This window comes from Platalea leucorodia (assembly GCF_965183815.1).
Source record: "Platalea leucorodia genome assembly, chromosome: 2".
NCBI classification, from domain to species: Eukaryota; Metazoa; Chordata; class Aves; order Pelecaniformes; family Threskiornithidae; genus Platalea; species Platalea leucorodia.
The window spans coordinates 8,608,936-8,623,337 of NC_138824.1; the positions used below are offsets into that span (position 1 = coordinate 8,608,936).

At 45.7% G+C, this 14,402-nt stretch overlaps 1 protein-coding gene across 1 annotated transcript in view; it reads right to left on the bottom strand.

Annotated features, from left to right (window-relative positions):
• The window catches only part of ME3 (malic enzyme 3), a gene marked incomplete at its 5' end in the record, with an annotated part of 133,370 nt that extends 132,398 nt beyond the window's left edge, over positions 1–972 (bottom strand). Inside the window, one exon of the mRNA XM_082334230.1 lies at positions 790–972. Within this exon, the coding sequence (XP_082190356.1) occupies positions 790–972 (183 nt within the window). The remainder of the gene's footprint in view (positions 1–789) is intronic.
• Positions 973–14,402: the final 13,430 nt, after the last annotated feature.

Consider the following 14,402-nt stretch of genomic DNA (forward strand, 5'->3'; position numbering starts at 1 on the left):
TTCAAATTATGGAAAGGGACACAAAAGTAGCGTGGGGCTAAATTATGGGGTCTCATTTTACACACCTTGCAGACATTGTTGAATACCTTTCTCCTAAAGCTTTTCTTTTTTTTTTTTTTTAAATGTTGAGGTTTGCGCAGTGTTGAAAACTAATACATCTTCACCTTGGCAAAACACGCTGTTCAGGTATCAGTATGCACATTGCTACCGATATACTACGAAAGGAAGCTTTGCAACCAGAACAAGCACACATGCTTGTTTTAACATGAAGGTGTAAATGATCAGTTTACTGCTACATGTGCAGTACAACGTACATCAAAATACCGTAGGTTTAGGTGTTGGATTTTTAGGAGAGGCCACGCTTTCTCCTGCCCCATTCGTTTGTGATTTCAGGCAAATGGCTTCAGGTTCTTGCCAAAGGCGCTCACACCCTACACAGCCCCTTCCAGTGCCGCCACCACCACGGCAGCCGCAGCGGACAGAGGGAAGCCGGGTAACCGGCTCCGATGGCGCCGGTTCGTGTGGTCGCTTATAAAACTCACCCTGCGCCCTGCTCAGGTCGACGTGCGACTGCTCCCCCATCTCCGCCAACACTTCGCCCCCCTTTCGGATGCTGGGGACAGACACAGGCGTCGCTGCCGAAACACCTGCAAACCTGGACACCTGCGATCCACTCGAGCACCTTCTCCCGCCTCCCATCCGCCCCACCAGCCGCCACCGAGCCCCTCTCCCCTCCCTCTCACCCCGGCCGCCCACGCCCCTGGAAAACAAACCCCCGGCGGCACCGACCTTGTTGAGGTGGGGGTTCCTGGTGATGTCGTAGCCCCGCTTTTTGATGGCCAGGGCCCTGCCGTGGGCGGCCGGGCTCCCCCCCGCCTGGCAGCGGCGGGTGAGGCTGAGGAGAAGCGGCCTCCGCCCGGCCCCCGCCATCCGCAGCAGGCGGCCGCCCGCCCCGCCGCACACCGGCACCATCGCCCCGCCGCGGCTCCTGCGGGCGAGGGCGGAGACGGCGTTAGTGGACACGGGCGACCGGCGGGGCGGGAAAGGCGCGGCGAGAGGGCGGGCCCGGCCCGGCCCAGGGGCGCCCGCCCCGGCCCCTCACGGCGCGGCGGTCCCCGCCGAAGCGAAAGCAAACCCAGGAAGCAGATCCCGCCCGACCCCGCGGCGGTCGCGCCTCCTCCGTTACCTGTTAAGGCTCAGCCGGCGGCTGAGGGGAGGGGGGTGCCCGCCGCGGCCCCGCCTCCGCCGGGGACAGCGGGCCCGCCCGCCCGGGGAGCCCGCGGCGGCAGCTCCGCGGCACGGCCGGCCCCGGCGGGCTGAGGGGAGGGGGTCTGCCCGGCCGGGGCTTCGCCTTCCCGCCATCGCGGGGCCTGAGGGAGGGGCAGCCCCGGCCCTGACCTGGGTGCTGGGGCCCTGGGCGAAGGACGGGACCCCCGCGGAGGCGGAGGGGGGTAAGGCAGCAGCCTTACGGGGGGGGGGGAGTTACAACCTTAAGGGGTTACAACCTTACAACCTGTACAACCCTACGGGGGGGGGCTGCCGGTCCCCGGGAGGCGCTCGGGAGGGACCTGCCAGGCATCCCTCTGCGGCGGGAGCGCCTGCGGGCTTTCAGCCTACCCATCATCTACACGTCCTCTATAAAGAATCTATATACACACTGTACTGCTTGTATCATGTCTATATACTATTTATGTAGTATATATCACGTATATTACATATTTTTGTTATATCTTGTAATCTATATATTCTATTCGCTGAAGAAGGCAGGTGCCTGCATCCATTTGTTCAAAGAAATTGAGCTCTTTTATCCTGTAAAATGCTGACATCATCATCACCACTACCACTTCTCATATAAAAACCCAGTGGCCGGATTACTAACCCGAGGAGTGGAAGATCCAGTTTCAACCCATCTTCAGATCAGCGCTGCTGCCATACCTGTGCCCCCTTCGCCCAGCTCAGGCCTGCTTTGGGTGAGGGACGCTCTCCGTCTTCTCCTTCCATTTCTGTGGTCATCTGCAGATGTATTTTTTAATATGCTTTAATATTTTGGGGGATAAATCATAGAATGATTAAGGTTGGAAAAGACCCTTAAGATCACAAAGTCCAACCATTAACCTAACACTGCCAAGCCCCCCACTAAACCGTGTCCCTAAGCACCACGTCTACCCGTCTTTTAAATACCTCCAGGGATGGAGACTCAACCACTTCCCTGGGCAGCCTGTTCCAGTGCCTGACTGCCCTTTCGGTGAAGAAATTTTTCCTAATATCCAACCTAAACCTCCCCTGGCACAGCTTGAGGCCATTTCCTCTCATCCTATCACTCGTTACTAGGGAGAAGAGACCGACCCCCACCTGGCTACAGCCTCCTTTCAGGCAGTTGTAGAGAGCAATAAGGTCTCCCCTCAGCCTCCTCTTCTCCAGGCTAAACAACCCCAGCTCCCTCAGCCGCTCCTCACCAGCCTTGTGCTCCAGACCCTTCACCAGCTTCATTGCCCTTCTCTGGACACGCTCCAGCACCTCCATGTCCTTCTTGTAGTGAGGGGCCCAAAAGTGAACACAGGACTCGAGGTGCGGCCTCACCAGTGCCCAGTACAGGGGCACTATCACCTCCCTGGTCCTGCTGGCCACGCTATTCCTGATACAAGCCAGGATGCTGTTGGCCCTCTTGGCCACCCGAGCACACTGCTGGCTCATGTTCAGGCGGCTGTCAACCAACACCCCCAGGTCCTTTTCCGCCAGGCAGCTCTCCAGCCACTCCTCCCCCAGCCTGTAGCGCTGCATGGGGTTGTTGTGACCCAAGTGCAGGACCCGGCACTGAGCCTTGTTGAACCTCATACAGTTGGCCCCGGCCCAGCGATCCAGCCTGTCCAGGTCCCTCTGTAGGGCCTTCCTACCCTCCAGCAGATCAACACTTCCACCCAACTTGGTGTCATCTGCAAACTTACTGAGGGTGCACTCGATCCCCTCATCCAGATCATCAATGAAGATATTGAACAGGACCGGCCCCAACACTGAGCCCTGGGGAACACCACTCGTGACCGGCCGCCAACTGGATTTGACTCCATTCACCACCGCGCTCTGGGCTCGGCCGTCCAGCCAGTTTTTAACCCAGCGCAGAGTGCACTTATCCAAGCCGTGAGCAGCCAGTTTCTCCAGGAGAATGCTGTGGGAGACAGTGTCGAAGGCCTTACTAAAGTCCAAGTAGACACCATCCACAGCCTTCCCCTCGTCCACTAAGCGGGTCACCTTGTCCTAGAAGGAGACCAGGTCAGTGAAGCAGGACCTCCCTTTCATAAATCCATGCTGGCTGAGCCTGATCCCCCAGTTGTCCCACATGTGCCACGTAATGGCACTCAAGATGATCTGCTCCGTGACCTTTCCCGGCACCGAGGTCAGGCTGACAGGCCTGTAGTTCCCTGGATCCTCCTTCCAACCCTTCTTGTAGAGAGGCATCACATTTGCTAACTTCCAGTCATCTGGGACCTCCCCGGTTGACCAGGACTGCTGATAGATGATGGCGAGTGGCTTGGCCAGCTCCTCTGCCAGCTCCCTCAGTATCCTCGGGTGGATCCCATCTGGGCCCATGGACTTGTGGGCATCCAGGTGGAGGAGCAGGTCGGTGACTGCCATCTCTTTGACAACTGGGGCTTCATTCTGCATCCTATCTCCGTCTCCCAGCTCAGGGGCCTGAAAACCCCGAGGATGACCAGTCTGACTATTAAAGACTGAGGCAAAGAAGGCATTAAGTACCTCAGCCTTCTCCTCATCCTTTGTGGCAAAGTTTCCCTCCGCATCCAACAAAGGAGGGAGATTCTCCCTGGCCCTCCTTTTGTCGCTGATATATTTGTAAAAACAGATTTTGTTATCTTTAACGGTGGTGGCCAGTTTAAGTTCCAGCTGGGCCTTCGCCTTTCTAATCTTCTCCCTGCATAACCTCACAACATCCTTGTAGTCCTCCTGAGTCACCTGCCCCTCCTTGCAAAGGTGGTAGGCTCTCCTTTTTTTCCTGAGTTCCAGCCAAATGATACAGTCCATGCAGAAAAGAATGGACTGCAGAGTGAAAGATGTCCATTAGATGGATATGGTTGGGGTTTTTTGCCTTGGCATTTTATAGGCACTCTGTAGAATAGAACAGACTATTTCAGTTCGATTCCATGACCTTCTGATTTCTCCCTAAAGAGTATATGGCTTCATGCATTGCCCTCAGTGTATCCAGGATATTTACACCTCTGCTCTAGGACAATGATTATATGCAAACTTCATACTTGGGACTATGGCCACTCAATAACTACTAGGACCATGGTGAAAAAACTTTCTCCCCGCCTTCCTGGTCAGATACATTCTGAGAGTGAGGTTGGTTGTCTGGTCTTTGGTTTTTTCCCCATTTCCATTCAAATACCAGAAACTGGCCATAAATGGAGACGCACTTTTGGGGAGATCCAGACAGTGGAGATAAGGAATGTGTGCATCACTGAGGCCTGGTTATGATCAAGGAGATTCTTAGTGCATGGAAGACACAAGAAGGAATTTGCCACTATTATTGCTTTTTTGTGTAGCTATAAATTGGAAAAATCTTGAGACTTACATCACCTTGAGAAATTGGAATTGTGAGGATCACTTTGAATAAAACCAAAGCCAGTATCTCACCAGCTCTTCAAAGCTTCCTACTCCCACCAGCCACATTGGTCTTAGCCAGCCTAAATTTGAATGAGTTTTTCTCCATCCCTATACAGACTTGCTGTAAATCTTGCAGTCTCTTTGTGGTGGTTGTGGCCGTGTGCGTGGCAAACAGGACAGTTGACACTGGTGTTTGTAGGAGAGTCCATAACACTAAATCTCCGGATTCTTGAGCCACTCCTAGTGAGCAAAGATAAAAAAAGAAGAGAAACTTCCCCGACTGCTTTGCAAAAGTGTACCGTTAAGTTGTTTGAGGAGATTTATGTGATGATAGGGGAAAAAGTGCCAAGCTGAGAGCCTGCACAACGAGGCTGCTTTGCACAGCTGAGAAGTGTCTCTATTAGCTCTCCTAGCAATAGGAGTCCTACTCCAGGCTCAGAGCAAATGCATTTACTGTGTCTCGGAGAATCTAGACAAGCTCGTCGTAGCCACAGGACCTAATTCCACCACTAGTGCTTTCTAGGGGAAAGATCCACCACTTACCACACTCAAAATAAATCAGTTCACTTTGCCTGTTTTGTAAAACACTGCGTGCCTCTTCTTGGAAAAAACAGCCTGCAATTTCGTGTTGAAAATGCTCTAAGAGAAGTACAGAACTTCAGTATAATTTGACTGTGTATGCCTAAGAGTTAACTTAAACTCTTTTAGACTACATGCAGAAGGTCTGTTTGGGGGTCCATGTGCTTCTCATCTCTGCTATGAACAGCAGAAAGAGTGCCAGTTAGTTTTGCTTGAACTGGTTCACTAACTAGTAGCTTTAGCATCTTAAATCTTCAGGAGTCAAAACCATCACGCATTATGGCGTTATGAAAATACCTGGGAGGTGAGGCATGGTCTTCATCGCTGCTTCTTCCATAAAGGAAAAAACTCCATTCTGAGTGATACAGAGACAGTATTCCAAAAAAATCTGCACTGCAACCTGAAACGTATTCAAGGCAAATTTTTCACAAAGTATTTTGACATTTTCAACCCAATATCTGTAGACAGAAGAGGTTTCCTGGTATGTTGAATATTATATCTTCTATGCCTAGTGACAGCTGGACACATACACAAGCCCCACGAGAATGGAGAGAGAGGGAAAGAGAATTTCAGGGCCGGATAAAATTCCTTGTTATGTCACTATCAGTAGGTGGAACAAATAATTCAGGAGGATTTCAGACCTGCCATGGACTAAATTTCCAACTTTTTGAAAATACAGAGAGGCCTAGAAAAGTGTAAAATATTAAGTATTAATACGATCTAGTGAAAGCTTAACTTTTTTTTTTACAGTAATGAAGTTTTACTGATGAAAATGGGTGTTATCACAGAATATTTTTATTTCTACAGAAGCCTTCCAGTTTTTCAGTGAAGCTGAAACCCTAACTAGTCTCAATTTTGAATTAAAAAATCAATTACAAGAAAATAATTTTCTGAGAACAGATTTTTTAAAAACTTATACTGTGTGAATTTACATTTGAGTTTGATTTACTAGATATAATGCATTTAACAACAGAAGTTCCAAAATTTCATCTGAAACAGAGTGGAATCTTTAGATCAACCCAAGCAAGAATAATTTTTATGAGGTCTTTTGCAGAACAGATTGCTTAAATTTACTCATCTGTAGCAACTACTGAAGATAGAAGACTTCCCTGTCTGAGGAAAGGGCAGGACATCGCTGGCTTCTGTCTCTACAAACCGTGTAGCCTGCAGCCTCCTAATCCTCTAAACCTTCTGGCAGACCTTACTTAATTTTGCATCAGAGGAGAAGTAGACTAAGTACTATTAAAGACAAGATGCAAAAGCACAGACATCCACACAGCTACCATGGAAAGCAGACACCAATAATGAAAAACAAATTTATGGTCCGTGCTTGCTTGATAAAAGACAGGGAAGCTGGAGGAGGAGGGAAGAAGACGTTAAAAAGCTTTCCCACGCCACGGGACCACTGGCCAGGCTGACAGCTTTGGTCTGTTCCTGAATGGTGCGGGGAACTGTTATTTCTTGACATTGAGCGAGTGAAGGTAACTGTGACACCTCTTTGGGCTGGGCTCCAATTTTCTAAACACTACGGGAATTTTATTCTGCTGCTTAATGTTCTTTCAGGTGCCTTCTCAGAACTCGTGAATCACAGCCTCTTTTTGTATGAACATGAGCAGAACACCTTTTTTTTTTACTGGGAATGCCCATAAACTAGCACACAGCGAGCTACCCAAATTAACTCATTATCATCAAAAGGATTTCTCAGAGTTTTCTCAAAAGTAAATCAGCTTCTCCTGCCTAATGCTGTTCCAAAGCACAACAAAATAAAGGGGCTTCTTAGCTTGCTTTGGAGCTTGTCAGACCATGTTCTTCGAAAACAGCAATCTGAAATCAAGAAAGCTCCCTGGGTTGTTGGTTCAGCCTCTGGCTGGGGGCACAACTTCCACTATATCCCTGGGAGAGAGTTGCCACACAAATCTTGACTTGTCCGTCTACCTTCTCCCCGTCAGTGCTGGATCAAGGGTCACGACAAAACCATAAAGCTGTGTGTGAACTGCCAGAAGAGAAGTCTGTTTTCTTTTCCTGCCCCTGAATTGATAGAATTACTATCTCAATTTCAGGAGTGCCTGGAGATCCGTCAGTGGCCTGGCACAGTAACTGCTCGGAAGAAGTTTATGGTCTATATCTGCAAGAGGGACAAATCCAGGCAGGGAAATGGAGACATCGCTTGCCTGGGGCTACACAACAGGTCAACTGGCAAAGGTGGGAATTCCTGCACGCGCCTTCCGCAACGGGCTGGCAAAAGGCAGGAGATGGGGAGTGAGGGCAGTGCCCTATCTGTAGTATCTAATTTCTAAATGGGCTGCAGAAATGGCTGCGTATAGGTTCTCCCACTATTGACCGCTGAGGATATAGGACAAGGTTTTAAGAAGGGTTATTTTTAACAAGCTCACAGCATTTTGAGTATTTTTGGCTTGTGCACACACTGCCACAGGAAGATGGCTATATATAGAGAGATATATATACACACATATATGCTTTTGACTTGATTGTTACTCTATAAACTCTTTCATAGACTTTATTTCCTTCATTTTAAAATTCTAGCTTATATGCTTCTCGGAACAGGGATGTATTGTACATTTATAAAAGTAAAAAGAAGGGCTTCTCTGCAGCCCTGAACTGTCTCCCCGCTGTTGTGCAGACACTGAATAGTGCCTTGCCAGGGGACTTCTCGTCTTTTATCTCCTACTGGCTGACAATAGCCATCAGACTGATTTTTTGCCTCTTAGTGAGAAACAAATGACAAATGCTGGGTTTCTAAAATTTACCTGGCACTGCAAAATAAAGCTTGAATCTGGTTTAGATTCTTTATCTCCAGGATGCAGAGTGCTTGCTGTCAGATGCACATGAATGCACTTTGTCTAACACGCAAGCCTCTCTGGAATGCGAATTTGATTGAAGCAACAGTTAAATTCTTGATTAAAAAAATAGAAAGAGTGTTACAGAAAAAGCTATAAAAGCAATGAAACGCACACTTATATTCAGCATTGAGCTCTTAGGATTTTATTTAAGCTATTTTTCAGCAGCAGGAAGGAAACAAAGGTTTGTGGAGTGGGATTCTATATACACTTGGGGATTTGTGGGTTGCTACAGAATGCAGTTGACGTTTCAAAGCGTGTTATAAGAGCTAATTTATTCCTCCAGTAATTTAAGAAACCTCTTTGTGCTGTGGCCTTGCATTTAACAGTTTTGCATCTAATAGAATGCCAATGAAGTACTCTTTAAACTTACCAGAGAATGAATCTCTGACATATAAAGGGACCTTATAGCGTCTATTCTTCCATGGCATTATCTTTCCTCTCAGGAAATGAATTGACGTGCAGTTATAAACTTACATTGTAGAGGTTTTCAAGCCACATACCTTGAGAATTCTTGGCATTGCGCAGCTGTGTGTCTCCTGGTTTATTGGATTTTGCAGAGGCTGTATACTATCCATTCATGCAGGCTGTTAATTTAAGTAAGTTCATCACGATACAAGACGCCTAACCCAACAGGGACCGTGAGTTTTGATCGGGACCCCTCTGTGCAACAAACAGTGGCAGGAAAAACTATAAGTGGTATAGAAGAGTCTGGAGCCAGCTGGATCACAGACTGCTATGGTGAGCTCCCCACACAGAAGGTGATATAATATTTTCATCTGCTGTAGCATTTAAACTGCTCCTCTTGGTCATATGGCTATATAGAATGTGTATATATATGCATACATATATGGAGAGATAATATCTTTAGTGTATATATAGTAAAATATATGCATTATAGATAAAGGTATGTTTTAGCTTAGTTAGAAGTTATGGGCTCAATTTATATGACATATACAGGGAATCAGGCTGGGTCAGACCATGGGATTTGAAGGCACCACAGGGATCATCACGCCAGCCTTTTGCAACTGCAAGCAATTATGTACTTGACGTTTAATCCAGAAGGATTCACAAAAGCCTGCTCCGGATGCAGCAGCCCCAGAACCCTTCTGTTCACCTCTAAGAAATACAAGACCTAAGGCTACAGACAAAACACCACAGATGATCGCATGCCACCATAAAACAGCAGAACTCTGCAATGGGATAACAATCCTCTCTGGTCTTAAAAATCTTTATTACTGCAGCCTGTCCCATGCAGCAAAGTTCAAAGTCTTTTTTTTTTAATATAAGCATGGTTAATGCCACTGTGCTAACTCCATATTTTCCCATCCACGTTACAGATGGAGGGACACCCAGAGGGTTCTTGTTCACGGTCACATACTCAGACAGTGATGGAGCTGGAACAGGATCCATATGTCCTGGCTGTCAGTCCCTTGCTTGCTTTGTCATCTATCACTGGGCTCCCTTTGTCACAGCGTACTTCCCTGCCATACGCTCTCACGATGGTATTCTTCAGCAGCGAGAGAATTCACTGTCGTCCAGACAAAAACCATCTGCAGTTGTGCAATTAAGGCCTTAATCGGACCTTTGGAGCTCTTTCCTGGCTTTGGCTAGTTTTAAGTGATAATAATGATGGTTTATACTTACACCTCTTAAAATGAAAAATGAGCACGGAGATAAAAACACTTCAGTCAATAAATTCTCCTGTTCTCTCTAATATAAATGTTGCCTTTTTGTTTTTTGTTTGCCTGCCATCGTACTGCAGATGTCCTACGCAGTACATTAACCCTGTAGTACACTTGCATGATCCTCAGTATCCAAATTCTTGAAGAGAAATGGGCAGAATAGCAGACAATGCACTGTTTAACATCTTAATTTCTACTAAACAGAATCAATTTATAGTGCTATACAATATTATGATTTTATTTTTTAAATTATTTTTTTCTTAGACATAGGCTTTGAGCTTCCTCCCATAGAAGGTGTCAGGTTTTACAGTAGGCTTCAACAGGACTAGAATAGTGCTATAGTCCAGCTATAAATTTTAGCCATTTTTTAATAAAAAAATAATTTTCTGTAGAGTTCAAGAATACATTTTTACATCTAGCATGACGATACTATTTTTGACTAACATCATATAGGTTTTGAAGACAAAAAATAGGTGGGTAATCTTTTTCCTTAGAAGTCAGTTTGTTATATGAAGGAGCCCAACTGACCTTCCAACTAGTAATGTGCCCCAAGTCGCACCTGAACCCTTATTTTTGCTAGAAAACTTTGCCCAATTGAAAGATTGCATTAACAATACGGATTCATTAAAATGATGCTGAGTGAGACTTTGCAGCTCACAAAAAAGGTAAGATATCCTCATAATGCCTTGTGATATAAAAGAAGTCAAGGAGGTGATCAAAGACTCAGACACATGAACAAGAGCTTTTATACAAGTTGCTGAGGCGTAAAATTACGGTGCCAGCTGATCCACCCATGCGCATCCGCACTCGCTGCTGCTGTGACGGCAGTTTGAGGGACCTTAATTACAAGTGAAAGTAGAGTCCGGTGATCTGCGTTACCTTCAGCCTGACTGGGGTAAGCATACGGACGGTTGGGTTAACCTGCTTCTGAATAGCTCACGTTTGTCATGCCATGGGAACACGTACGTGGACAGCTGATATGCAGCAAGTTTAACAAATCATGGCAACCAAAGTTTTGAGAGTCCTTTCTGGCTTTAAAGCAATAAAATATTTATTGTCATGCCAGTGTTTGGTCAAAGGAGGTTTTTTTTTCTTCACCGAAAGGGTAGTCTTTGCCAAAAGGGTAGTCAGGCATTGGAACAGGCTGCCCAGGGAAGTGGTTGAGTCCCCGTCCCTGGAGGTATTTAAAAGATGGGTAGATGAGGAGCTTAGGGACATGGTTTAGTGGTGGACTTGGCAGTGCTGGGTTAACGGTTGGACTCGATGATCTTAAGGGTCTTTTCCAACCTTAACGATTCTATGATTCTATGATTCTAATAATGACTTCCTGCCACAAAAATAAGCATAACGTGGTTCTGAATAATCTTTTTCAATTGTGCAAAATTGCAATTAGCACTTGGCTTTATCAGTTCAATAGTTTCAGACTAGATATAAGGAAGAAATTTTTTTATGCTGAGGGTGGTGAAACACTGGCACAGGTTGCCCAGAGAGGTGGGAGATGCCCCACCCCTGGAAACACTGAAGGTCAGGTTGGACGGGGCTCTGGGCAACGTGATCTGGTTGTCGATGTCCCTGCTCATTGCAGGGGGTTGGACTAGATGGCCTTTAAAGGTCCCTTCCACCCCAAACCATTCTATGATTCTATTATTTTAGGTCATGTTCTGACATTCCTAAATCTTCTAGGGCAGTATAAGTCTATATGATGAAAGGACAAAACAGTGTGAGAAGCTTTTAATGAGAGATGATAATTTATACTTCATAAGCGTTGTATTCATTGGCTTCTCTGCCAATGTGATTTTTCAGTGTTTTACTTCTACGTGTGGAAAGGTGAGTTTTAAAAAGAGCTATTTTTGAATACTACAAAATGAGAAAATAATATCAGGTTGCACATAAGCAAACATTATAAAGATGCCTGCAGAGCCAAGAAAACCTGGATATCATGAAAGAAAAAATATCGTGAAGAAACCTGCATGCCTGCATGCAAAGCATTTCTTCACCCTTCTCTCCCCAACCAGGCAGTTGTCATTCCTTCATTTTTTCAACCTCATTCCTAGAAGACAAGCCTTTTTAATGTTAGGTGGAGCATTTTCCAAGTGCTACGTTTATGTATGACTCTCTATACTCGCCCCTATCCCAAAGGATAACTTCCTCAGCGGGCACGTTTCCAGTATGAACTGCAGTAAGAGTAAGCACCAGAAGAATTCATCTGTTGAAGATTTCTCAGGCTCGTAGAGAAACTGGTGCCAGTATGGTACAAGGCCCTTTTAGAAATCCACTTTAACTCAGCTGGCCTTTGTGTAATTATATTAGCTCTGCAATTAACAATCAGTAGCCATCAAGTGAAATTGCAGCCACTGCCACCCAGTAAAATCATCTCATTAGCGCTGTATCCGAAAGCGTGCTTTCTTTAAGCTCTTTGGCAAGCGGAAAACGCCAGCACAAAATTTCCAAGCGATAACCAGTTCACAGAGGGCAGCAGCCTCCTACTGAACTTTGCTGTGCATCCAGTTACACATGACAGAGCTCTCCAGAGGTATACGGATGAGATACAGGACTGATAAGGAGAGTAAACAACTGAAAGTGAGAAGTAGCTTGAGAGGTCACTGCGCCGTTGAATGGGTGCAGACGCACTCAGCCGCTGGCACGCTCTCGTACCTGGAGCGGAGCTCTCAATCTCGCTGCCATTTACAAAAACCTGTGTGTAACGTCAGCATAAATGTTTTGCAGAGTCCTGCGCAATGATAAAAGAAAAAAAAAAAGTGACAGGCTTCTTAAATCATGTAGCATAAAAGCACGCTATTTACATAAGTAAAGCAAAAATGTTTGCTGGTTTTCTCACTGAGCGCTCTTTTTTTAGGCAATACAAAGGTTTGCAAAAATTTTATCTGTTCATCAAGTCTTCAATCAATTCTACAACCTCCAAGATAATCTTCCAAAAAGCCTTTGGGTGTGGTTTTAGGAGACTTTGAGTCTCTTACGCCTCTTAAAATAAAGCAGGACAAACATTTTTTAAGTCAATGGGCCTATATTTTTGACTTATATAAATCATTGTAGCTTTTCTTGACATCAGTAGTCCTCTTATTTATACTAGCAGAAGTTTAGCAGACTTGCATCACTGACTTGATCACTTCATTCCAAACACAGCATTTTTCCTGAGTGCTTGTAGTCACAAATACGTATTTATTACAGAGACAAGAAAAACAAGAAAATAGGAAATTAACACTTTAAAGAGCCTTTTAATAGAAGTGCAGGAAAGCTTGCGCTGCTAAAAGTCAATTAATCTGGATAAATTAATCTAGGTCGCCTGCTTAGAAATCTCTCTCAGATATTCTGCTGAGAGGATATAACACAGTTTAGGTGATATACTTTACGTTATGGACTCTGCATGCACGAGCCAACTGTAGGAAGGAATTTTAATCAATGTGTTCATTTTCTAATCATCATTAAAAATCGTGGCCTGCCGAGCCCTCGTTGAAGCTAGACTTTGCACTGAAGCTGCTGGCGACCGGGCAGATCTTCGCTTCTGCTGACTGCTCTGAGAAATTAACTTCTGGCAAAGGGGGTGGACAGCTGGCTCTGCTGCCGCTGTAAACTTCTGCAGCACAAGTTGCCAGGCCTAGCGTCTCAGACAGACATTTTTTTTTAAAGGAGGGAGAGAAGACAGCAATCATAACGCTGTACCAGGCAGAAATGAGTTTGGGGGTTGGTTTTGAGTTTTGGTTTTTTGTTTTTTTTTTTTTTTGCAAATAGACATTCTTTAGGTCACAGTGGGGAATTTTGATGTTGCAAAGGGGCTGAATGAATTAGTAGGCAAAATAAGAAAAGTCATTACTTGTAGCTGCAATGTGCAAAGGCTGGCCGCGCATCCATACAGGCTGTTGGGTCCATGCAGAAGCCTAGGACGCTTCCAGAAGTATTTTCAATGCATGGAAAATGCCACAGGTGAAAGTTAATCCCTTATGAATTGCCATCTACTAGGTGGGCAAAACATAGATCATTGTAATGGTGAACAGAGCAAAATGACTAATTTATGCCATAATGAATCTTAAACAATGAACTAATTTGTGTTACTTCTAGAATAGGAGGAAAGGATACACAGCAAGCCAAAGGTCGGTCCCTAGGGAGCTCAGACCGACACCATTCACACCTCTCGGCACGCGCAACGCTGATGAATAAGCTCCTTCTCCAGGGCTGAGTGGAGGCAATTCATCGCCGATACTGAGAAATCTGCAAGCAGCAAAGATTGCAGTGAGCCGTTCTTAAATGAGGAAACACTCCCATAGAATCTTAAAAAGCAATTTGATATCAAAATATCTTCATGTCCAAAACTCCTATCAAAACTGATGTAAAACTATATGTCTGTATCCCAACATCACTAGGGCCAGCAATGGAAGGAATAGCGGGGGGGGAAGGTAGAGAGACAGGCTCAGGTCAAAGCGCACGCACAAATTATAGACCCTCTCTAAAATCTGAAGACCTGCTAAGATCAAAATATTTCCACAGGATAAATCAGGCATCCAGCAGCAGTATGTGGGTGGAGTGTGTGTTCGAATTACGCAGTAGTAGATATTTCACTGAAACACAGCTGTGAACGTCAGCATGGCCATGAACAACTAAGAACCCTCCTCTCCTTTGGCATTTGATTAGCAGAATATATGAGGGT